The sequence below is a fragment of the Streptopelia decaocto genome (assembly GCF_964273445.1).
Source record: "Streptopelia decaocto genome assembly, chromosome: 1".
Taxonomy (NCBI): Eukaryota; Metazoa; Chordata; class Aves; order Columbiformes; family Columbidae; genus Streptopelia; species Streptopelia decaocto.
This window is the reverse complement of record NC_138663.1, coordinates 113,229,602-113,254,331: the sequence shown is the minus strand read 5'-3', so window position 1 is coordinate 113,254,331 and position 24,730 is coordinate 113,229,602. Positions and strand designations below refer to the sequence as shown.

General features: G+C 40.6%; 1 protein-coding gene across 2 annotated transcripts in view; it reads left to right on the top strand.

The window, feature by feature from the left end:
• The first annotated feature begins 16,248 nt into the window (after positions 1–16,248).
• Positions 16,249–24,730, top strand: part of SRPX (sushi repeat containing protein X-linked) — a 51,612-nt gene continuing 43,130 nt past the window's right edge. The window contains exon 1 of one of the 2 annotated variants that reach the window (XM_082057322.1): positions 16,249–16,415. In XM_082057322.1, the coding sequence (XP_081913448.1) occupies positions 16,346–16,415 (70 nt within the window). In that variant the 5' untranslated portion in view covers positions 16,249–16,345. The remainder of the gene's footprint in view (positions 16,416–24,730) is intronic. The other variant, XM_082057321.1, reaches the window with a different exon arrangement.

Here is a 24,730-nt window from a genome sequence, read left to right as displayed (position 1 = left end):
TGCCAGTTTAATGAGAATTAAAGAGTGCCGTTCCTCATTAGACACCTTATTATCTGTGCAGGAGAAATGGTTTTGAAAGACAATGAGCTTTGCATTTCTTAAATTATGTTTTGCATATTTAGAAAATGGGAAAACAGTGTCAGTGTATAGGTCATTTCTGAGATTGGATTATGTTTCTGAAAAGGTGAGGATTGGCAGAAGAGCTTTTTTTATATCAGTTTGACTTTGGGACTGATTTTCATCTGAATATGTCATGGCTCTCTGCTATGTAATTAGGAGAAGTTCCTCCCTCAGAACTCAGATCCTAACTACGTTGATTGCCCATACTATATACAGAACATCAGTATTTTTGCTGTTAACTGCTTGACCAGCATCTCCGTATCAGCAGAGCCAGAGATACGTACCTGTGCTTATAAAATGGGATAAACATTTTCAGTAGTTCAAAGCTGGACTAAACTCTTCTTTTACATTTAGCTGTCTTTACACATTTTGCTGTGTATGCATGTTGCATGTTGCATAGTGCATACATGCCATCCTAATCTTAAACTTCTTCCAGTGTGAAATGGCTGGGTTAAATCCCTTCCATAGGCCATAACTATGCTAAACATCTGTAAAGACTGTTTTAATTTTCAAGGAACCAAAAATAGAAAATTCTGGCTTTCTCAGATGTCTAAGTAATTCCACGTCAATTTAATACTCCTCTGGAAGACTGAATGTCAGTATTTTATCCAGAGGAGAGGGTTTTTTTACATTTTTTACTAAGACAATATACTGTGCATGTGTTATCTCTAAACACTTCTTTGTTAAATATTGCAGCATTCCACCGTGGTACCATTCAAGTCCACAGATAAACTATACCAATTATAAATAACACAACTTCCAAAGGAGTTTAGATGAAAACATTTTCAGTTTTTATTGTTCCTTGTTCCTCAGATATACTGACATGTAAGAAACAACCTTTTTCTCGGCTTCTGGAAAGTTCGAAGAATTATTACCTTTTGCTTTCCATCATAGGTGCTGGAATGTATTATAGAAGAGTCAAGTTTGTAAAGAGGTTGTCATGTTTAGCTTCATAATCAATCTTCTCACTAATAAATAAATAAATAAATAAATAAAATCCAGAACATTTCAGAAAAAAGATCACACCCTTCTGAAACTTGCTATTGTTTTCCTTCTACTTGTTTACCTGTTGGAAATAACAGGAGACGGGATTATGACAGTGGTTCTGCTTGTTCTCAAAATTACTTTCCACTGCGTGGAGCCCCCAGGATGTGATGGTGGAATCTCCATTGGGAATCTCGGAGCGCTGCTTCCCGGAGCCTGCACAGCGGTGGCCATGGCACACAACCAAGCGGCAATATGGACCAGGGTGCTTGCTCTACCCAAAACCGAAACTGTATTGTGTGTGTTGACACTGCTGCTCAGTCTGCTTGCTGTGTGAGAAGAAATGACCTCACTGAAGTATTTTGCACTTGAGTTTTCTTTTGTTAGACTTGAAAGTGAGTTTCTTTTTTTGCTGTTTGCAGCGAAATTCACAGTTACAGAGCCAGACTGGGAAGGAGCTTCAGTTAAGGAAATACTGGAAGATAACTGCTAGGAGAAGGTCTTTTCCCCAGTTGTGAGAGCTAAAGTGTTCACCTGTTGCAATATGCCAGTTGTTTGGATCAACATTGTGCTATGCTAAAAAAGGGACTTTCTGCCAATGGCACATGGTGATTTCTGCTTTTATTTAATTCATAACGTTTCTAGAGCTGAAATATGTAGCTGTCAATATAACACACTACCAGGGTACCCACAGTTTCCCAGGTGCTCTCGATAGCATCAGCGTGTGATGAATGTGTAGCCTGTACTCCAGGCTGGGTCGATCTTTGCTGCCAGCCCGTTTCACAGCAGTTCTTAGAACATGGTGTGTGCTGCACAGATACTGGACACTGTGGAGAGCACCGACTAACTCTGCTGCACACGCTGGTATGCACAGTGAGGCTTTTCATCCTGAGTTTAAAAATTTGGTCCTTGAAGCGGGGAAAGGCACCGGACAAGCCTGTGGACAAAGGAGCAAAAGACAACAATGAACGTGGTACAAGCTGAATGTCTGTGGTATCATTGTGATTCTTAATTAATTTTTAATTCTCAGCTTGGAGAAGAGGAAGGCTCCAGGAGACGTTATTGTGGACTTTCAGTACTTAGAAGGGTCAGGATGGGGACAGACATTTTAGCAGGGCCTGTTGTGATAGGACAAGGGGTAATGGTGTTAAACTAAAGGAGGGGATTCAGACTAGACATGAGGAAGACATTTTTTACACTGAGGGTGGTGAGACACTGGCCCAGGTTGCCCAGAGAGGTGGTAGATGACCCATCCTTGGAGACATTCCAGGCCAGGCTGGACGGGGCTCTGAGCAACCTGATCTGGTTGAAGATGTCCCTGCTCATGGCAGGGGGGGTGGACTAGATGAGCTTTGAAGGTCCCTTCCAGCCCGAACTATTCTATGATGCTATGAATTACAGGTGTGCAGTTGTGCTTAAAGTCAGGGAAAGCGTCTTAAGTAAGGTGCAAAAATACACAGTTAATTCAACCAGAAGAAATAACTAACCTAGTAAGCTTTTGCGTACCTCTAACATTCTTGGCTAAGCAGCTCTGTGTTCCAACCTCTAGAAACATTAACTAATAGTCTCCTCCTGACTGGCAAGTGACCTTCTCGTGAGCATGAAAACAGCCATTGTGAAGACAACAAGCAAAAATTCAAAAAAGTAAGAGGGAGTAAGGAAAACATTGACAAAAGATAGGAGACAGCATTTGTACCTGAGTATACAAAGGTGTTCAGAATAAGGCCCATTCCTCTAACTTTCAGAAGCGCACAAATTGTTCACATCTATTCCCATCATGACATAGGCTGCAGTGGAACTGAAGTATATTGTTGTTCAGGTTTCTTTAACATAAAATACTGTTTCAATGTTTACATTTTGGTCAATCATAGAAGAAAAGCATCAGAATGCAAACATATAATAGTACATCTGGGCACTCTGATGCAATGATAAAGGTTCACTTGGTTTGACATCCGAAGTTCATTTTGGACTTGGTTTAGGCCCTTACATTTCTGCAATGGGAGGGAGAATGTTTCTGTTTAAAATACTGTATTTCATGCTGTTATAAATGCATAAATGGCACAGTGATGGCAATCTGATTGAATGGAGTATTAATTTTATAATTAGTTCTTTTTTCTACACTTTTTTAGCAAGATAGCATTTGCATGTTTTAAAATTTATTTTATAATACTCCTGGCTCTTTTGTTTTACTATATTGAAGTCTTGTCCTAGGCCAAAACCAACTTAAATTCAAATTGTAGTGTATATATTGAATCAGATGAATCAGAACATTGTATCTGGTATTGTTTTATTGATTTTCTTGGGAAATAGATTTTAATGTTTTTTTTCATTTTTTGAATTTCTATTGCTGTCGTTACTTATGCATATTTCAAACTTTTAAAATAAGCATTTTGTTAGAAACCCCACATTTGTTCTCATTGCTTTTCCATGAAGGAGACACATGTTAGCAAGACATATAAGCCATCTGCACTCCTAATGTTCACTGGAGGTCTGTTTTTTTAAATCTAATTATGATTTATGATGAACTGGTGTAGGATGAGGACTTTGATATTGTGCAGCATGAGTTTCAAAATTATGTTTTGGCCATTTTGTCAAAGGAACAAAACTTGTTTGGAGATGAAGAGACAGATGATGATGATGATGATGGTGATGGTGGAGAGGAAGAGACAGATTATGATGATGGTGGAGAGGAAGAGACAGATGATGATGATGATGATGATGGAGATGAAGAGACAAATTATTATGATGAAGAAGAAGAAACAGAAGAGGCAGAACAAAAAGAAGCAGCAAAAGGAGAAGCAGCAGCAGAGGGAGAAGAAGAAACAGAGAAACAAGAGGAAATAGAGGAAAAATATGAAAAAGAGAAACATAGTAAAACACCTGAAGGAGAGAAAAACAGTAATAGCACAGTGGAAACTGTAGAGGTAAAAGCATTTACTCCTATTAAGCTATTGCTCTCTGAAATAATTTGGTTCTATAACATATTAGTCTGAATGTATGTGTAGCTATCTCGGAAATGCAAAGTTGTTGTTTGGGGTGGTTTTGGTAGAGGGAAGAACAAATAAGTAGGTGTTAATAGTTAAAAATTGTATTTTTTAACAAGTTTGAACACAGAGATTTCATTGTTTTGTTTCTATAGACAGAAGAGACTACTCAGAAAGAGACCATCATTCAGCAGGGTAAGAATGCAATTCCTAAGAACTGGACCATTACAAACATTCTAAAAAAAAATAAAACATTTCAAAAGATAAAACTTTTCTGAACAATCTCTATTATAAAAATACTGAACAATGCAGTTATTGTCAGTAGTTGATAAAGCAGTTCTTGAGAGGTAATGAAATTTGAAAGGCAAAATACCATTACTAATTGCTAAAGATTTGAAAGAAAAAAATACTTTTCCCAGTTAAATACTGAAGGAAGTCCATGATTTTCCTTCAGCAGGACTATATCTTACTTGCTGAAAGCAGTTCTAGTTGTGCAGTAACAAAGTAATGGTAATTGTATTATCTCTCAAGCAACTTCTTTAGGTGCCCCGTTTCTTGTCGAAAGTCTTTCTCATCTCTGTCAACTGCCATTTCCTCATTACACTCACAAACAGATTATTTTAGGTGAAATGTAGTACTTTCTGAACACTGTTCAGAGATGCTGAAGATGCAAGTCCAGATGTTGCTTGTAGTTTTGATGACAGTTTAAGTGAACTGTATATTCCTTTAGGAAAGCTGGGGGGTGTGAATTTGGGTGCCCTAAATGCAAGACAAGTCAAAATGACTTATTTTATTTTAGGAATTCTGGAATAATCTATAATAGTTCTTTTGAAAGAAAAGAACAAATGTGGTATAAAGAAGACCACTGCCTTAATACTGAAGAAGCTTTGCCATTTATTTGCAAATTGTAATGGAATTAGCTTGTCCAGAATAGATGCTTAAATATTTTTCCATCATCCAGTGATCTGGAAGTTTTGATATCAAGTTCTAAATTTATATCGTTCCTACGAGGAGTATAGGAAAATTTAAACACAGGAACATCAACTCAGATGGAAAGTTCTTCCTTTCCCAGAATTGTTTCTATGGAATAAAATTCATGTTGAACCGTAACTCCTGCCCTAAAAGTCAGCTTTTCCAAAATAGAATATACTTTCAAAATCAAGACATTATCTTCTGTCAGCAAGAGGAAACTATGAATGTCAAGTCAAAACATTTTATGTAATGTCACTGTCATGAGTGCTCTGTTCTTGAAAATCAAGCATCTGGAGAATAATACAAGGGCATTATATAGAAAGATTTAAAAATAGAAACATTCTTGTCAGGCTGGGCATGAAGTTGAACTGGATATTCTGATTGCTTTTTTTTAAGATCCACATTTTATGTAGTGACTTTTACTTAAAAATAATTTGAAGAACAGTTTTTTCTGCTCTTAATTTACAAGAAAGAATCAGAAGGAAGTTAACATAAAGGTGTATTATTATAGAGAAAGAAAGCACTGACAATCACACTGTGAACAATTCTTCAGAGAACACTGAGGACCAAATAATTGGAGGAATCGTCAGGAAGAAAAAGGTGCGTGGCTTGATTTTTCCTTCTAGTTTCACCAGTGACCAAGAAGGCAGTGGGCAGTTACCAAGCTGAAGCAAATACCCCAATTTACCTGAGCTGCATAAACAATTCGACTGTTGAATAATCTGTTCCTTCTCTTGAAGGTTTGATTTTATTTTGTGGTAAAATAACTTAAAATTGTCCAAATAATTGTTCTATTAAAATAAATCATAGTATAAATCAGGTATACATGTTTCTACATACATCAGGAAGTATGTTTCTACATACTTCCGTCAGTAGAAGGAGGTAAAGCCTGTCATCATTTGTTCATCTACAGCATGCTCATAAAAGACAGGTTGTTAAAGGCATCAGATTTGGTGAGGTGAAAACTTAGGACCTGGTTCCTATGGGACATTACCTAAAAATATTTTCCACTACGTTTCTTTCTGAAAGCAGCAGTTGAGCTAGTTGACCTTGTATCTGTTTCCAGCCCGCACTGATTTAAAGAGTGTGTTTATATGTGTATATATATATATGTATACGTATACATGTTGTATATATACATATATAGATGTATGCATGTTGAGGAGTGCTGTATATGGAATTTCTTACAGGTTTAGGATCCAAAGGCTTCTACAGAGCCTGGCTGCTGTTGAACAAAGACCTTAAGCACCAATTAGCTTCAGGCATGTGTATAGTCTCATTGACATAGAACCACATTGTCATTAACTTTAATGGGACTACACGCATGTTTATAATGGAGTGTATTAAGTGCTTACTGCTCTGGGGCTTTGCAGATCTGAGCCTGTATTTTTGGATCTTGCCTCAGGCTCTTGTTTGAAAGAAATGCAGATAATTTTTCACCATTTGCAGTAGTTTGTAAAAACTGTACAGTCTGTAATTTGACAAAATGCAATCATTTTAACTTCTCTGATTCATTTGTGCTATTTTGACACCAATATTGCAGCAGAATGTTTTTCATTAACATTTTTTTAAATAGCCATTTTATTTTGAAAAATTATTTATGTTACTAAGAAGAAATTTGTGACCTAAATTGACCTTGTTATATACAAAAGGCTTTGAGGTTTGCTTCTTTTTTTTTTTTAAGTGAATTTCACAGCTAACTGTTTTGTGCCTATTATCTACCTGTTTTTTTACTTCAGTTTTCCCTGTTTAAGCGAAAGTCACTGACAGGCCAAAAGAATGTATGTAGTGGAAAGGAAGATATATCTGGAAAGCTGTTACAGCATGAACAAGAAAAAGAACAGGAAGACTTATCTGGTGAAGACAGCAAAGATGAAAACCAGAATCAGACATTGGAAAATCCCAGGGAAACTGTGACTAAACAGGACAGAAGGGTGAAATCTTCTACTTGTATATTACTGTAACACTGTTACGGTTTGTAAGAATGTGACAGTCTTAAAGCACATAGTGCAATCTTTACTTGAAAACAGTTACGACTCACTAGAGATGTTGGTGGTTGCTTTTTTATTGATTCAACTGCTGTGATTTTAAACATGCAGGCCATTTTCTTGATATTTATTGGTAATTTTAATAGTTTCAATTGATACGCATATCAGCATCTTGCTGGAGTTCTGTGGCCTTAACTGTTAGTGTTGTAAAACAAAATATATTTTTTTATGTGAAGAGTTGAATACAGACATTTCATGTTTTTTGCTAAATAATTTTATTCTGTGTCAGTCTACAGAGTACCACTTTTGGTATGATACTCTTGCAAAATTATAATATTTGATGTAAGGTATTATTCAGTTTAACAAAGTAGGTAAGAATGTTGAAGTTCACATTTTAAAGGCGGTACTCAGTTACTTTAGAAACACATATGCATTTTCTGTTCTGACTTAGAAAAATGGCAATAAAACTTTCAAGTTAACATGTAGGCCCATATTAAGGAAGTTACTCAAGTATGTGCCTCATTTCATATACGGCGGCAGCAGTTCCATTGGAAACAGTACCTAAGAGCAGTGTAAGTAGGTAAGTGTGTGTCATGCCAGACTGGGACCTGGAGAAACCTGTTATTTCTGAGAGATGCTGAACACTTTGTTCCTGCCAAAATCTGTGTAAGCTGATGAGACTCTCGTCTTGCAGAATGGGGACAAGTGAAAACTGGGCATCCTCCTTGTTGGTTCAGTTGGATTCTAATCCTGTATTCTTTGAACATCCATACCTCAATGAGTCTCTAGTGACGCTTTTCTTACAGGAAAATAAAGTAACCAGAGTTACTGTGGAACACATTGGTATGGCAGACAGATCATTATGGGCTAAATATTCATGTTTTTCTCAGGCAACCTGGTTTTTCTTCAAATGGAGACTGAGCGGCAGAAGTAATGAATCCCATTACTGGTACAGATGAGCAGAATGTTTGTGGGTTTTTAATTAGTCCAAGAAGCAGAAGAGACAAACCAACTATTTTAATTACCAACATTCCTTCTAAATGCAATTTGATTTCTGAAAATTTAGTGCAGGTGAAATATAACCCTTACCATGATGAATCTGATCCAGGGTCTGTGTTTGCCCCTTACTAAAATATGTTTAGGTTTTTGTGAATATACACGAGCTCTAGCACAAATATAAAATAAAGAATTATTTCTAAACTGACTACTTTTCAGAATATTTTGCGAAGGACAGATGACCTTTGTAGAAAACCTAGGAAAATGTTACTTAATTTCACTGACATGTGAACATATTAAAATATGCCTTTGGCCATGTTTCACCTTTGGATTATCAGGGTTGCTTGAATTTTATATAACATAGTCAGAAGTGTCTGGAGTTGGTTTTGACATGGAAGTTGGTTGAGCTAACACTTTGTCCCTATAAGTATGGCAGGTGCCCACATTCTTTCATGGGTCCTCCTCTGTGCCACAGTCAGCATCAGACTAAAAACCTGGATGCTTGGGTCATCCTTCACCAAAGGTAATTAAGATCCTTTGATTTCTGTTCTTTGGGCTACTCTTGAGTTCTGAATTAACCTTACATGAGCTTTTTTTTTCCTGCCAATGTGCATTATATTTACATATTTTCTTGTTTTCCTGAATGCACGTGTGGTTTCTGTTCTACTTGGATACTGCTGTGAATAGTAAAGAAGTGGAAAAAGTTACTGTAAGTAAGTTTTAAGTATTTTTTAAGGTGAGATCAATCCCATAAACTGTTACCATAAGGACAATTTATTTTTTTTTAAATGTGAACTAATTTAGTGACAAATACAACTTTAAAGTGGGAACTACCCTTAAGTCTAATGCTACAGAAGTTTATGTAATGGATTCTAAACTGCTGTAGGTCAAACCAGTTTCACGGACTTAAGTATTTATCTGGTCCATACACTTTGCTTGAGAAGCAGCAGGAGCAAATTAATCCATTCAGATGTCTTCCTTAGTAATAAAAAAAATTAAACAAATAAAACAAGTTACATGTACATGTGTATTAATTTAACTTTTTTTAACAAGTTCACAATGCTTATGATAAAAAAGTAAGAGGGCTTTATTATTGAAAGGCTTTCATCAATGGTGAGTAGCAAAAAGTAGTAGAAACATTTGTAGTACATTTTTGTCTTTTTTCTTACTTTCCCAAAGATAACTGCATCAACTTAACTCTATTTCTAGATTTCACAGCCCTATCATTTAACTGAGATGGTGCTTTAGAATTGCTGGGTTTATAAAATTTCACCATCAAACCTACCAGTAGGTGGAGTTTGTGCTCTTCGAAGGTGTGACTGCCTCATCCCATCCAGCCTCTGGAGCCAGAAATTTTCCTTCCCCTGGCCCCTGAAAAGCAGTAAAAGGCTCTCATTCTGCACCAAATTTTCTGATTCAAAATTCTCTGAAAACTTGCAGGTTTTCTGGCATATCACTTTTGGCTTTAAAGGAGCCTGGTACCTTGACATGTTGTTAGAGTGTATTTTTAAAGTTTTAGAGAGAGTATATATAGTTGTAAAAATATAAAGACAGAAAATCACTTACATCTTTCTCAATGTATACATAGATGCTCAGTGGTCAAATTCTGATAGATAAATGTAAGTTTAGGTAAACATATTTGCTCTGAAAGAACTTTGTGCATTTTGATTACATATATAACAGGTACATATATATGTATATATACATTTACTAATATACATATCTAGAAACATATGCCTAGATGAGTGTATGTATATGAATGATCAAACATGTATACCTGACCTCTTGAAATTTCCATTTCATCCATATATTTACATATGCATGTTTACTGATTTCTGGGAAGCACAGGATTCATTTATGCAGCCTCCATTCCTATGCAAGTTTGTGATGATTGAGGTAGAAAAGGAGAGAACATGCTGTTTAGACAGTATTTTATATACCCAAAGATAATAATAACATATCAAATGAACTTTGTGCAACTTTTTCCTTTTTCTTCCAGGAAATAGTTGTATAATACGCAAACTACATCCAATCTTTGCCCTTGGGGAAGATTTTAAGTCATGCTGTTGACATTAGGGTAGCTGAAGTAAAAAGAATTAATAGCATAATGGTAAACCAGTGTAAATCCTGATAATCATGTCTACATAAGCTATTCTTACATTACTATTGATAAGCTAAGTAGGGGTTCACTTAAAACGTACTCATGAGTAAGACATTAACTTCTCCAGCTTTTGACAAGTGGCTTTTGACATCTTGCATTTCTGACATTTACTTAGTCTATGAGAAATGGTTTCTTGCACATGAAGCCCGTTCTGTACTCAATTTGTGTTGAAATTTCTGGCCAGGCTCCTTGCCCCAGAAAGGGCTTGTTCTTAAAGCAACATAGTTATGCTACCACTACCCATCCTACTGTCACTGCTTTCTACATCTAATACCCCCAGGTGGGGGAGTAAGACTTCACTCAGATTTAGGACATGCACCCAGCCAGCATAGATGCTTAACAACACAGAAAAAAAGAGTTCCAAAAATAGCTAAAATACCTGAATTAGCAGTAGAAAGGATATCTTTTTGAGTTAGATATTAAAATCCAATAATGAGCACATTTAAAAATACACAAATGTTGTACAGGAAAAATGCTAAACATTTACTGCATCCTTGGACTATCTTCTCTCTTTAAAATAGAAATGAACTATCTCTAAATTCCCTTGGAATGTTTTTAAGAGCTGTATTATTCATACTACTCGGTATTTGCAGGGGTTTACAACATATTCACACCCTGTTGTATCTAAATTCCTTTAAGAATATATATAGTGTCCTGGTTAAGTATGATGAGACCACTATCAGTGGTGAGAATTAGATTAATGCTCTCATAGTAGGTCTGCTGTGCTCAATATCTCGTACTGATGAGGTCTCAAACTTCATACCTATTTGCCTTCCAAGCCTGTGTTAGAATTACATTTTCATCACGCTATATTATTACCAGTCTCTTTGAGGATTAGATAATAATGACTCCACAAAATATTGCAAAATCTAAATCTGACTAAATTGTTGTTCTTTTATTTGTACACAAAGAAATCTTTCATTTTCAAGACCATCTTCATTTGATGTCGAAACAGTTCAGACACAGCTGTTTCCAATCACAGTGGTGAATGGAAGATATTAACTGGAGATATCAAGTTAGAATTTTAAGAGATGCTAAACAGCTTAAAAATATTAAAAATACAGAGGTTTTGTTCTTCAGTATAGCTATTAAATAGTAAACCATGTATCTGCTGACATACTACATACTATTCTTAAAAATATTTATGCATCAGTCAGTATCTAAGAATGCAATATTCCCTACAAAATTTTGGTTTTTCTGGCTGCCTAGGACACCATGAGTAGGACACATGCACCCTGCCAGATGGAAGGAAAAGACAACTGGTGTTCTCAGACTCACTACATATGTTTACTATGTATATGTTATGTATGTGCCTGACCTGGACATTCATCTTGAAATTTTCCACAGTGAGGTTTTTGGTAGAGGAGAAAATTAGTCCAGCCATCTCCTTGATGCTATTGATGGAAGGGAGGACACGAGGCAATCGTGAACTGGGAAGACCGAAGGAGACTTTATACCACTGATGTAAGGAGCATGTGATTGCTCAGGGTTGGATCACACAGAGAATGCTGCCCCGAAGAACATTTAATTTCCCTAGGATATGTTATTTCTATGGCCAGGCCCTTCTTTTGTATTTTTGTCAAGGAGTGTGCCATTAAGGTTTAGGTCTGACCTAAGAAAGAAAATTATTAGGATGTAACTTAAGATTGTTGTTTCACACAAGAAACTATTTGATCATCATTCTGCTATTTAAGCTTACAGAAGAAGAATTTCCATTGGTCTGCATCCTTCTGGCATTTTTAGCCAGTGATGCCTTCTTGTAGGCTGGCCTCTACTGTTTCCTTTCTGTCTATTCTCTTAGGAAAACCAGCTTTCTATTAGAAAACATGAATATATAACTTAAAAAGGCAAAATGGGCAAAGTTTCCCTGCCAGGCACACTATCTGCAGTGGAGATGCCTTTCAAAAACAGCACTGAGTGAAACACTGACTCTGTATGAACGGAAGCAAGCAGTGGGGTTTCACAGGCATCTGCTGACAGCTGCAGCATGGTAAGATTGAAGAATTCTGTCTGTCAGTCCCCAGACAGTGTTCTACGTGGCACATATCCACCTGCCTCTTTCTGACCATGTCTTTTTTGCCTTTTTTTTTTCCCCTTGGTATCTCTAGTGCCTCACCACAGCAGTGCCTACAGCAGAGCTTCTCTTCCTTCATGTTATCCCCACAGAATCACAGAATCATGAATGGTTGGGGTTGGAAGGGACCTCTGGAGATCATCTAGTCCAACCCCCCTGCTAAAGCAGGTTCACCTAAAGCAGATTGCACAGGAATGTGTCCAGGTGGGTTTTGAAGGAGACTCCGCAACCTCTCTGGGCAGCCTGTTCCAGTGCTCTGGCACCCCCAAAGTAAAGAAGTTTATCCTCATGTTTAGATGGAACCTCCTGTGTTTCAGTCTGTGCCCATTGCCCCTCATCCTGTTGTTGGGCACCACTGGTCCCATCCTCTTGATACTCACCCTTGACAGATTTCTAAACATTGATGAGATCCCCTCTCAGCCTTCTCTTCTGCAAGCTGAACCCAGCTCTCTCAGTCTCTCCTCATAAGAAAGATGCTCCATAGAATCAGTATCAGGTTGGAAGGGACTGCATGGACCATCTGGTCCAACCTTTCTTGGCAAAAGCGCGATGTAGGCCCAGCACCCTTTGCTTCTATTTCAGTCTCCCTCTCCCAGACTCTTTGCAAGAGCTTCAGGAATGTCCCAACACTGGAGTGCACCCACCAGCCCGCAAGACCCAGAACGCCCCCAGAGTGGGATGCGAACAGGGACCAGCGCCCTCACAAAGTTCATCTGCAACAAGCTGACACCCAGAGGGAAAAAATTGGCCCTAGGAGCTGGCAGTGACACACGGCTGGAGGGAGGGGCTGATAACAGCAACATTGAGCAACAAACAAGTATTTCTAACTGTTGCTGCCACTAAGCATCATAAGAAAGTAAGTAATAAAGAATTGTAATAATTGTACAGAAGAATTGCCCTTTTTGTTTCATTACTATTATTTTAGGACTGTGTCTATTTCTGTAGATACTTAAACAAGTAACTTGAAGTATTAGAGCATTCTCATTCAGTAAGGCTATTCACTGGGCTAAAAAACACCGTGTGGTTTGGATTGGTCCCCCAGTTTGTCATCCTCTTATCATGACTAATCAAATCTTAGTTGGGGCTTCCAAAAATTAATTACATGCAGATGGATTATTGGTGTGTTGGTCTTTTTTTTTTCCTTGTCATTCTTCTACTATTTGGAGAAAAATTATTAGGGGTTTAAACATTATTAAAAATTGTAGTTTAATGAATTTATTCTCTCCATCAAAGCTGTATTTTTATTATCTCTGTAAAAGTAATTAAGTTACAGCTATTCTGGTACAGAGTAATAAAATCATACTTCTGAAGTGCTACTAAAAAAAGCATAAAAGAGAAATCATGCATTCAAATTAAATGCCTTGGCATAATAAGAATGTATCTTTAAGTCTCCAAGAGCACATAACTTTGCTTTGGGTCTTATTGTTTATTCAACTAAGACATTCTCACACACTTTCATCCTGCACTGTTGCTTAATTTCAGTTTTGAAAGTTTTCTATATTCAATCTGGGACTGCCTTTAATTTGCTTCTGAACTGTGAATCTTCAATGAAAAGCACACGGGTTATTTCTTGTGTAATGTCAGTATTGCCTGGAACTGCAAATAACCACAAGCTTAAATATGTGGATTTTTTTCTATGAAAATTAAAAGCTGAACTGTAAAGAAAAAATAACCAGGACTATGCTTTCAAATTCAGCAAATATGACATTTGTTTAATACATTCCTAGTTTTAAGTGCTTTCTCCTATTAAAAGGTCCCTTAAGAATAAAAATCCAATCTGTATTACAAATTCAAAAGAGTTTTTTTAAAAATGCCTTGAACTTGTCTTTCAAGCCCCAATTTTTTGGGTGGTTTCACACAGCTGTCACTCTAACAAAGACATAGAATAAGGGTTATGTAGCCCAGAGAAGCTCCAGAGCCAGCCTGGATCGGAATGAATGCGTATCTCAACATTCACATGTTTCCAAGGCTAACTTCAAACAGTGCCCATAGGATATGTTCACTCTGCTACTCATGCTCCCACTTCCATCAGAATTTGAGCTGTGACTCGCAGCACAGCATTTTGCAGATAAGAGCTGCTTGTACAATGCTATCATACTAGTACAGACCTTATATTCTTAGGAAGAATGTCTAAAGGAAGGCCACTGTTGTGGAAATGGGCAGTTAAAAGGACACACACAAAGAGAAAGCAAGAGGGAGACACCTGACCCATGAAATCTGCTTCAGGTACCTCTATTGTTCCAGCACATTCACGTGCTGAACTTCTACCAAAGCCTTGCAGCACTGATAAACTACAGAGATCATCACTGGTTATTACAGATTTCTAACCTTTTAGTTTAATCTTTCCTATGATATCTGTGCCAATAATAATAGCCTAAAGTATTCCTTTTCCCTTCTACTTTCAAACAGAGTAATGTTGGTCTTTTTAATCTCTCCTCACATGGACATCTAATCTTTCCTTAGGCTAATGGCAGTGGCTCAGGTGATAACACTGTTTTGTTACTCATTTTTTTTTAAGACAAAGTGATTGAATACTGAAGCCTCATCCAAATGAAAACTCTGATTATAAGAAAAGGTTCTGGAGAAAGCTCCAAAACATAGTGCCCACCCAGATTTTTATTCTAATTGGTAGCAAGACCCAATCTCTTTCTTAGACCACTTTGGTATAGCCAGCCTCAAAAGTAGGCAAAACTAGTGCATCTTCTTCCCCAGTTTCCAAACTAACATTTACCTTTGAAATGACTGTCCTGTCTCTGAGAATTGGTGTCTCTTATTTTTAAAGAAATATTCCTTTACTGAGCAGGTGGTACTGCCCTGTTTCTCTGCTTCATTGCAAATACTGCAGTGTGCAGGTGGGACCTTAGGAACTCCCTTGGGATCTCTTCCCCTTACTGCCCCAGCTCTTCATGGGCAACACGCTAGCAGTGGGCAGTGCCTTCCTGCACCTTCACCAACTGCACATTAGATGCTACCTCTAATGGCAGAAAGCGTGTGTGGTGGGAAATGTGTATATATATACATATATAGATATCTATATACACATATAGATATAGATATTTATATATCTCCAAGTCTAGTTGTAGTCAAGCTGCAGGGCTGACAGATCTCAAATCTCAAAAGTACTGGAATGTTGGATGCTCTGCCTGAAGCTCTTGTTTCCACAAGGCTAGGAGTGACCGGGGAATTTGCTTTCATCTGGAAGGCAGAAAAAAAGGCTCTAGTCCTTGTGGTTATGGAAGACAGCCCGAAAATGTGACCCCACAACACCCTAGCAGCTCAAAAAGTTAATGGGAAATGCGAAGACTTGAAACTTTTCTTCATCTCAGGACTTGAGGATCTGACTCATGATTTTCGAACACTTAAGGCTGGCCATCTGCAAATTGCTGAGCAAGCAGAGCAGTTCATCTGTAAAGATACAGCCCGTTTCTCTGCCCTGCAGCACGCAAAACTCCCCAGGCCTGCGCTGGCAGCTGCTTCCACCCTGGCTGGGCTGTGAGCTGGCACCGGCGGGCTTCTGGCGGCGTCCCAACTTGCCAGAAAAGGGAGCGGGGCGAGCACAGCTCTTCCCCCCATCACACCCCGCTCAAGCGGAGCCCCAACAGCAGCAAAGGCTCAGCCTGGACCGGTTCCCTCCCAGCCTTAGCAGGGACACTATCCCGACCAGCTCGGTGCCCTGCTGGAGGTCGGGAGGGTGCAGCAGGTCCGGACACACGGCACCGGCTGGGGGATCTCACCTCCCACCGGGCCAGGGCACTACGGGGCGATTCCCGGAGGCCACGTCGGAGGCGAACTGTGCCGCTGCCCTTGGGGGGCAACCGCAGGGCACACCGCCGCCGGAGCCCCGAGGGATGGGTGGGGAGGGCAGTGTCCCTCCCAAACGCCCGAGCCCCTTCCCGCCCGGCCAAAGAGAAGTGGGGCGGCCTGCCCCGGCGGCGGCGGGAGCAGGAGGAGGAGTCTCCTGCGGCGCCCGGGAGCCCGCTCGGAGAATGTCTCCGTCCCACTCCTCCTCCTCCGCCTGCCCCTTTGCCGCGCAGCCCGCAGCCGGGAAGGGCCGCCGCCGCGCAGCATGGGGAGCTGCTGGCTGCGCCTCGCCGCCCTGCTCGCCCTGGGCGCCTGCCCCAGCCTGGCGTACGAGGGTAGGGAAGGGACGGAAAGGGGCGGCGGGGGCCGGGGAGGCGCGACGGGGAGCGGGGAGCGCGACGGTGACGGAGCCGCCTCCTCCCGCCGGGCAGGGGGACCCTGCCCGCCCGCCGCCGCGTCTCGGCCCGGGGCGGTGGGGCGGGAGCGCCGCGATGCCCCCGGCAGCACGGAGGGGCACCCGGGCGGGGAGCCTGGGGTGCGGGGGGGACCCTTTGCAGCTCGCTGCCTGCCAAAGGCGCTTTGTTTCGCCCTCCGCCTTGTCCTTTCCTTGGCGCGTCCCGGGAGGGCCGTCAGCTCCAATGAAGCCTCATCCTTTGCTTAGAGCCGTGGGTTGTTAGGCGCGATTGAAACTTTTTATCTGTTTTGGGTTCAAACATGCGGAGTGCGGGTTGGGGGCAGCCTATCGCATTTTTCACATTGGGCATCATATTTGTATTTTCATGCTGTTATCCTGGCAAACTTACAGAGGACTGAGAAAGGGGAAGGCACCTACTCAAAGCGGCTTAAGTGGAATAGAGACTCCGTGTTGCCCTTAATTGTAGAGGGGAGGGCGAGTCCATGTCTGATCTACCAGCCCCGGCTACAGGACCTTAACACGTAAAAGCCTTTCACCAGTTTTTGTTGTCTGTGTGTAAGTGCGCATGCAGAAAGCTAATCTCAGTTTTGAGTGTGAAAAATGAAAGGGTAAATCTGGCTCGGTTCTTAGGCTTCTAGGAATTAAAAAAAAAAAAAAAAAAGTGTATGCTTATGCCATTTCGCTTCTAATTATTTGCATTTGCTTTAGCAAAATTTGAAATAAGCTCAAATTTAGGCCCCTTTCCATGGCAAAAGGAAATCTGTGTGTAGGTCTGCCTGTTCTTTCAAAGTAGCTGCATCTTGTCAGTTTGAACTTCGCTGACTTGGTGGACGTTGCAAGTAAAGCCCGTGTGAACTGGCATGCAGTGGTGGTTTAACAGGTGTAGTCCATGAAAATTTGTGGTCAGAACAGAGCCTTCAGGGTAAGTGGGCATTGCTTCAAATTAAGGTGCTTTACTGTGGGTTAACAGTGAAGAGTCAATGAACAGGTGAGAGAGGTTTCTAATGCAATTCACAGCTGTGCATCTGGGGAATCTCAGTTTGGTGATACCTGTTTTTTTGTATCTAGGCGCCATCCCTACTTAAGCCGTAGCTCTGCTCATGGAGTGGCATAATGATGGTATTTGTGAGTTGAAGTTAGCTTTTCTTATTTTTGTTGGCGTGCTTCAATGTTTATGTTCTTTCTTTACAAAACACTAAGGTATTGGACACATCAGTTGCTAAATCAACAAAGACAACAGAGGTTTCTGTCCTGGCATTTCTCTGAGGACTGTTGTACTGCCAAACTCTCTTTATTTTCTTAGGAAGATGGCTGAATGCTTTACTTTGCGGTTCATGCGAATGTTAGTCTTCAATTAGTTTGCAGAGGATGCTAATATCCTGTCCTCCTTTTTCTTCCTAAAAGGCCAAATGTAACTTCTTCAATCTCAAAAATCGTTTTTTTTTTTTGCATGTAATCTTCAAACAATAGCCTGCTTGTTTCAGCTTTCGCTTATTTGAAAGTTCAGCTTTCCTCTTATCCTTAGTGTCAAAGGCTCCAAAGAGCTTAAATCATCAGCAGCTGTATTTGTAAACCCTTGTATACAGTCAGTGTTGCATTTGTTTGTTTTTCAATAGAGAAAATGTGATATTCTTTCAATACTCTCAGTATGAAATAGGTATTTTCTTAAATGATACTATGTTGGTACATAACTGCACATTAGGTCCAGAATACCATTAAGTAAACTAAAGTAGACTTGTTCAAAAACCTCTAGAGCATGCATGTGCATGTGGCCTCTTGAAGTTGACGTTTGGCTATTTTGTAGGCAAAGTCAAACAATCTATTTTGGATTCATACAATGTGCTTATTTTTCAGTAGTAGATTGTTATCTAAACATCAGAAATCGTCTGATCAGCTCTTGAGTAATTTGGTAACACTGAAGCTTTTAGTGTAGAACATTTGTTTTCCATAACCCGGAGACTGGTGAACACCACACTAAATATAAATAATTTACATGCTGTAAACAGAGTTCTGTGATCAATATTTCATGGCAGGCAGTAAAAATCAAGACAGGATTCTGTCTGTGAAAATGTCGTTGAATTAACTATCTCGTTGGCATTAGGAAGGTGATTAAAAAATACCTGAATACTTAAAGTTCTTAAAATACTTGCAGGCATTTGAAGCGGCTGCTGTATTACCTGTAACTGTAATTTCAAATCTTGAAAGGATGCCCGTGGTCTTTTTATGTTGTTCCATTCAAAGCCCGTGATGCACTGATGAAACCTCTCTGATGGCACCACTCAGCGAAAAGTCCATTTGCTGTTCAAGAATGTTTTAGAGATGTACCTTTTGGAAGTTAAACCAACCTTAAAACCTTTTGCCAAAGGAATAAATAGGAAGATATGACCTTTGAGCTCTTCAGTGACTCTTTCTCATCAGGTGGTTGTTTCTGCTCTTCCTCAGAGCTCCTCCCATCTCTTTTTTTCTGTTTTTATGAGCTGTGAAAAAACAGTGTAGATGTTTAACCTGCTGGGCTCGGGCAGACACTGCTGACCATCCAGTGGTGCTGGGTGAGGGTACAGCAGTACATCCAAACATATATACATATGGAAATCACTTGATCAGTGTTTCGGGTACGTGGAGATTAAATCAGGTGGCACTGCATGGTGTAAAGCTGTTGTGTCTTGGCAGTTTTATTATACAGATGAAAGGAAAAGCTAATCTGTGATGGAATTAATTGGAAGTGGTTATACTGCCTTAAAAAAACCTGTGCATTGGAACAGGATATTGGTGTGAAGGGACTGTAAACCTCAATGGGATGCCCTTAAAATCAGTTAAAGACACTGTAATGTTATAGCAGTATTTTCAAAACCTGTACGAGAATTAATTAAGTGAAAACCGATATGTGTGTGGTATGTTTGTAAGCCTATATATATGGATTAAATATGAGTAGATGGAAGTCTGGTTGTGGAAAGGGTAGCTCTTCTTGAAGTTTCATTGTAGAGCAAGGGGTGAATCTGTGGGTGAGACTTCTCAGCGCTGCAGCTGTTCAGAGAGAGGCAGTACTTGCCCAGTTGAGTTTATATCACAGTATCACAGTATGTTTGGGATTGGAAGGGACCTCAAAAGATCATCTAGTCCAATCCCCCTGCTGGAGCAGGAACACCTAGGTGAGGTCGCACAGGAACGTGTCCAGGCGGGTTTTGAATGTCTCCAGGGAAGGAGACTCCACAACCTCCCTGGGCAGCCTGTTCCAGTGCTCTGGCACCCTTACTGAGAAGAAGTTTCTTCTCAAATATATGGTAGATAGAAAAAGGACAGGAAGACAAAACTGAAGGAAGTATATATTTAAGATTGCTTAGAGTCATGTGGCAGGCTTTAATAAAATATGACATAGCAATTTATATCTTAATTCCCACTTGTAGCTCCTTTCCATCAGACCAAGCTGCAAAATGGTCAAGAAACAGTCTCCAGGCCCCCAAGCAGCTGGTGTTCTACATTGCCAAGGGAGGGGCCCATTGTGTCAGCTGAGAGGTTTGTTTTGTTTTGTTTTGTTTTTTTTAAGTGCAGCTTGCTGTCTGCCTGTTAATCTTAGGTGTCAGTTTGCAGAGAAGTGCATGCAAAATACAAGCAGATAAGTATGTCCTAAGGCATATCTTTGTCCAAAGAGTTCTGCTTTGGACAAGTTGGCTCCCTCTAAGTAAGCTCCAGTTAGCTGGGTGATTGTGCATGAATCATAGAATTGTAGAATACTTTTGGCTGGAAGGGACCTTCAAAGGTCATCCAGTCCAAACCCCTACCATGAGCAGGGACATCTTCAACTAGATCAGGTTCTTCAGAGCCCTGTCCAGCCTGGCCTGTAATGTCTCCAGGGATGGGGCATCTACCACCTTTCTGGGCAACCTGTGCCAGTGTTTCATCACTCATTGTAAAATATTCCTTCCTTCCTTATGGCCAGCCTGAATCTCCCCTCTTCTAGTTTAAAACCATCACCCCTTGTCTAATCATAACAGGCCTTCCTAAAATGTCTGTTCCCATCTTTTTTATAGGCCCCTTTTAAGTACTGGAGGGCCACAATAAGGTCTCCCTGGAGCCTTCTCTTCTCCAGGGAGAAAAACCCCAACTCTCTCAGCCTGTCCTCACAGCAGAGCTGTTCCAGCCCTTCGATCACCTTGGTGGCCTCCTCTGGACCCTCTCCAGCAGGTTCATGTCTTTCTGTACTGAGGCTCCAGAGCTGGACACAGGACTCCAGGTGGGATCTCACCAGAGCAGAGCACAGGGGCAGAATCACCTCCCTCCATCTGCTGGCCACGCTGCTTTTGATGCAGCCCAAGATACGATTGGCCTTCTGGGCTGGAAGCACACATTGCCAGCTCAGGTCCAATCTTTCATCCACCAGTACCCCCAAATCCTTCTCTGCAGGGCTGCTCTCAATCCCTTCATTCCCCAGCCTGTATTGATACCAGGGATTGCCTCTACCCAAGTGAAGGACCTTGCACTTGGCCTTGTTGAATCTCAAGAGGTTCACATGGGCGCACTTCTTGAGCTTGTCTGGGTTCCTCTAGATGGCATCCCATCCCTCAGGTGTGTCAACTGCACTACTCAGCTTGGTGTCATCCACAAACGTGCTGAGGGTGCACTCGATCCCAGTGCCCATGTCATTCATGAAGATATTAAACAGTACTGGTCCCAGTATGGACCCCTGAGGGACACCACTTGTTACAGGTGTCCATCCAGACATTGTGCCATTGTGCAATTGTGCCAGACCCTCTGCATGCGACCATCCAGCCAGTGCCTCGTCTGCTGAACAGTCCACCCATTGGTTCCATACCTTTCCAATTTAGAGAGAAAGATGTTGTGGGGGACTGTGTCAAAGGCAAATGAAAAAGACTTCCAGCAGCAGAGAAGCCCAATAGAAATTATGTTCTCAGCTGACCTCAAATGCAACAGATATGTCATGTTTATATCAATCAATAATGTTAACTTATCCCTTGACGCTACTTTCATATTTTCTCATATGAAGTGGGCCATCATTATGAGCTGTAGTAATTCCCTCCTGAAGACTCCTCAAGGCTTTAAGCATTATCAAAGCACAACATTTCTTTCTGAGTAGTCCTTAAGTAATCATGTCATCACATCCTCCATGCTGGGCCTGCTCAGACTGCTCACTCTGTAGCAACACCTGGGGACTTTGGAGCAACTGAAATCTCCAGGGTGAGATCACAAAAAGAAAGAGTGAAATTAAGAAAATTTTCTGAGGGAAACTTTTGACGAGTTGCTCAATTTTCATTTTTCTCACAGTGAAATACACCTTGCCACAGAGCACAGGAAGGCTAACTGCGTATCACGGCTTGTATAGTTAAGTATAGGCAAGCATTGGAATTGGTACAGGAGGTGCAGTAGAGCAGTCAGTAGCAGTTATTCCTCATGCCTGCAGGCTGCTGTATCCCTTTTGTTGTTAGTCCTCTGCACCAGTAAATGGTGACACCTGTGACACAGGCTTCCCGAACATCTACAGTGTGTCAATGCAGTGTTTATGAAAACTTGCACTTCAGACTGCCATGGGTAACAGGTGAGGTTCTTGTCTGTGAAAATTGTGAATGAGCTTATAACGTGGATTATCAAAAGCATTGGCTCTAAAACCAGTTTGGAAATGTTGACATTGAGGTGTGTTTTACTGTAGTCCCCTAATCTCTCAGACAGTTGAAATGAGTAGTTGTAAATTAACACTACTGGAATACATTTTTTTCTCTGACTTCAGTGATATGAGTGGAATGGGTATCAATTGGGAGAAATCTGTGGCTGGTGAAGGTGCAGGGAACAAGATTTGGCATTCTGTTGTATAGTCATTCACTTGAATAAACCACTGGTTTGAAAATTTGGGCTCCTTATGTATTTGATGTATAACCTTAGGCAAGTTGCTTATACTTAAATTGTTCTTCCTTGCTTTTGCCCATTGGAGATGCCTGCGTAAAAAGTCTGCTACTTAGATACTGCTGCGTCTAGGAAGAATGGAGTTTGGAGAAGGTTGTGGACATCAGCCCACACTGTCAGATGTCTTTGATGCCCTGTTGATAAACCATAATTAACTGAATGCCAGAGAGTGTGTGAGGAACATCATTTGCATGGATGTGCTGCAAAGACGCAAATTGTGAATCCTGAATTCTTGTGTTTTTTGACTCCATGTTGAAATTCCTTTCAATTCAGTTACCACAGGCAGGCCATCTTGGAAGAATCACTGAAATAATGGGTGAGGCACTAACTAGGTTCTCTGATAGCTTGTAAGGTGTATAAAATATATTTAAGTTTTTATATACTAATGCAATGGCTGTAACTCTTGAGACCTGTACTATGCTGCCATATGTGAGGTTGGGTAGTGTAAAGGTCCCAAGACCATCTTCATTGGGAGAGTCTGTTCCCAAGACACAGGTCACCAGCCTACTAGTGTGAATTGAGTGGAGAGGAATGAAGAGGCCAACAACAGTGCTCCCGTCCCTCCCTGCCTCCACCCCCCTGACACTACTAATCTTTTGTTTGAACAGCTTATCAGCAATCTGATGCTTCATGAAATCGTAATGTATACACTATTGTATCTTTGTGTCTTTTGTGATACTTCCGTGAAGCTTCTGAGAGTACAAATGTTTGTTCTCCAACTGGGTTAACAAATTACGTGTTCCTCTAAATACTTGGCTGATTTTTCTGCTTCTGAAATGGTTGTGTTTTTTGTGTTGGGTTTATTTATTCACTTTTTCAAGTTACGGTATATATTAAAGACTACACTGTGCTGGGGTCCGTTTATTTCACAAGGCATTCACTTACATTTTTTAGTGTGGTAAATGAACAGCAAGCATACAGGACATTGCTGGCTGGCCAGCAGTTCTCTGCCACTGTTTCTAGCTATTGATTGTATTTAAAGGAGCACTGTTAAGACTGTTCAAACTGAAAATTTATGCTGCAGTACCTTGAAAGAGGCTCCAAATTATAGGCCTTAACTTTAACGATTCTGATCTTTCCTGTAACTTGAAATAGCCACTTAAGAGCTCTGCCAGAGTTTAAAACCACTTCAACCAGTCATTTGGCATATCTTCACACAAAGAGAGAAAGGATTTTTGTATTTCTTGAGATACCCATGGAAATAAATTAAGTTTCCTCAAGTTAATAAATACTGGCAAAACTGAGCTCCTGTATCTTCCCTTGGTTTGCCTGAACAATCTTGACAAGATTTTGTTGTGCTTGAGGAGATAAATGGTGTCTTTGCCATGTACGTAACGCACAGAAATGTGGAAGGAGTAGTTATATGGAAAGTAAAGCTCTCTCAAGTGTAACATCAGGATAAGAAATCCTTCCCTCACTTACTGTTATCTCTAGCTAGTGTTTCTTGGTAGCTGCAGGGATTTTTCCTGAGAGAAATGTCTGAAATTACATTCTCTGATATGGTTCTGTGAATATGGAGGGAGAACGTGTTTAGCATGGGAGCATGTTAAGAGCCTGCTAGCAGCACGCCAAGGTGAGTCTGTCAAAATACCTTGGTGCTGGACTACTGTTAAAGGTTTCTGCTAAAAAGCTTCTCTGGGGAGAAAGTGTTGCTCATGGGTTTTCGCTTGTTTCCTCAACAGAAGTCACTGGACTGGCAGTGCTGCAGTTCCCCAGTTTGGCTGCCTGGCTTTCTTCACCAACTCCTGATTTTTATTTTTAGTGCTATTTTTGTGCTTTCTTGTCTAGCGCTTAGCAGATGCTGCCTTGCAAAAGCAGCTCTTTCGTGTTCCTTCATATCCTTCTCAACAGTATCTCTTTTTTTTGTTACTAAGCTTTCCTTCCAGGAAACATTAGGCAGCCATGGCCTGGTTTTGCCCATCAGGGTGGACTCCTTATTCTCTCCCTGGATGTCCTGGACTTCCTCCTGCCCACCCCTGCTGCCTGACTCTTGGCCTGTGAGACCTGGGGCAGGATCCCTTGCATCCATCTATATTTGTTCAGGTGCTAATGCAGTAGGGTCCAGGTCCAGGCCATGGCCAGAACTCCCAGCCATGTCTGCAGAACAGGAGAGATTTCCAAATGGCTTTCTCCCAAACCTACTCTTGTTCCTGTTTTGCATTGCTGGAAGCGTCCCCTCTTCTCTCACCCGGGCAGCAGTTCTCAACTCTTCTACTCTCCTGCTTAAAGAATCATATAATCATTTCAGTTGGAAGAGACCTTCAGTGCGGCGATGAGAAACGACGCATATAGACGCAGGCAGAGAGGCACAGACACAGAGGT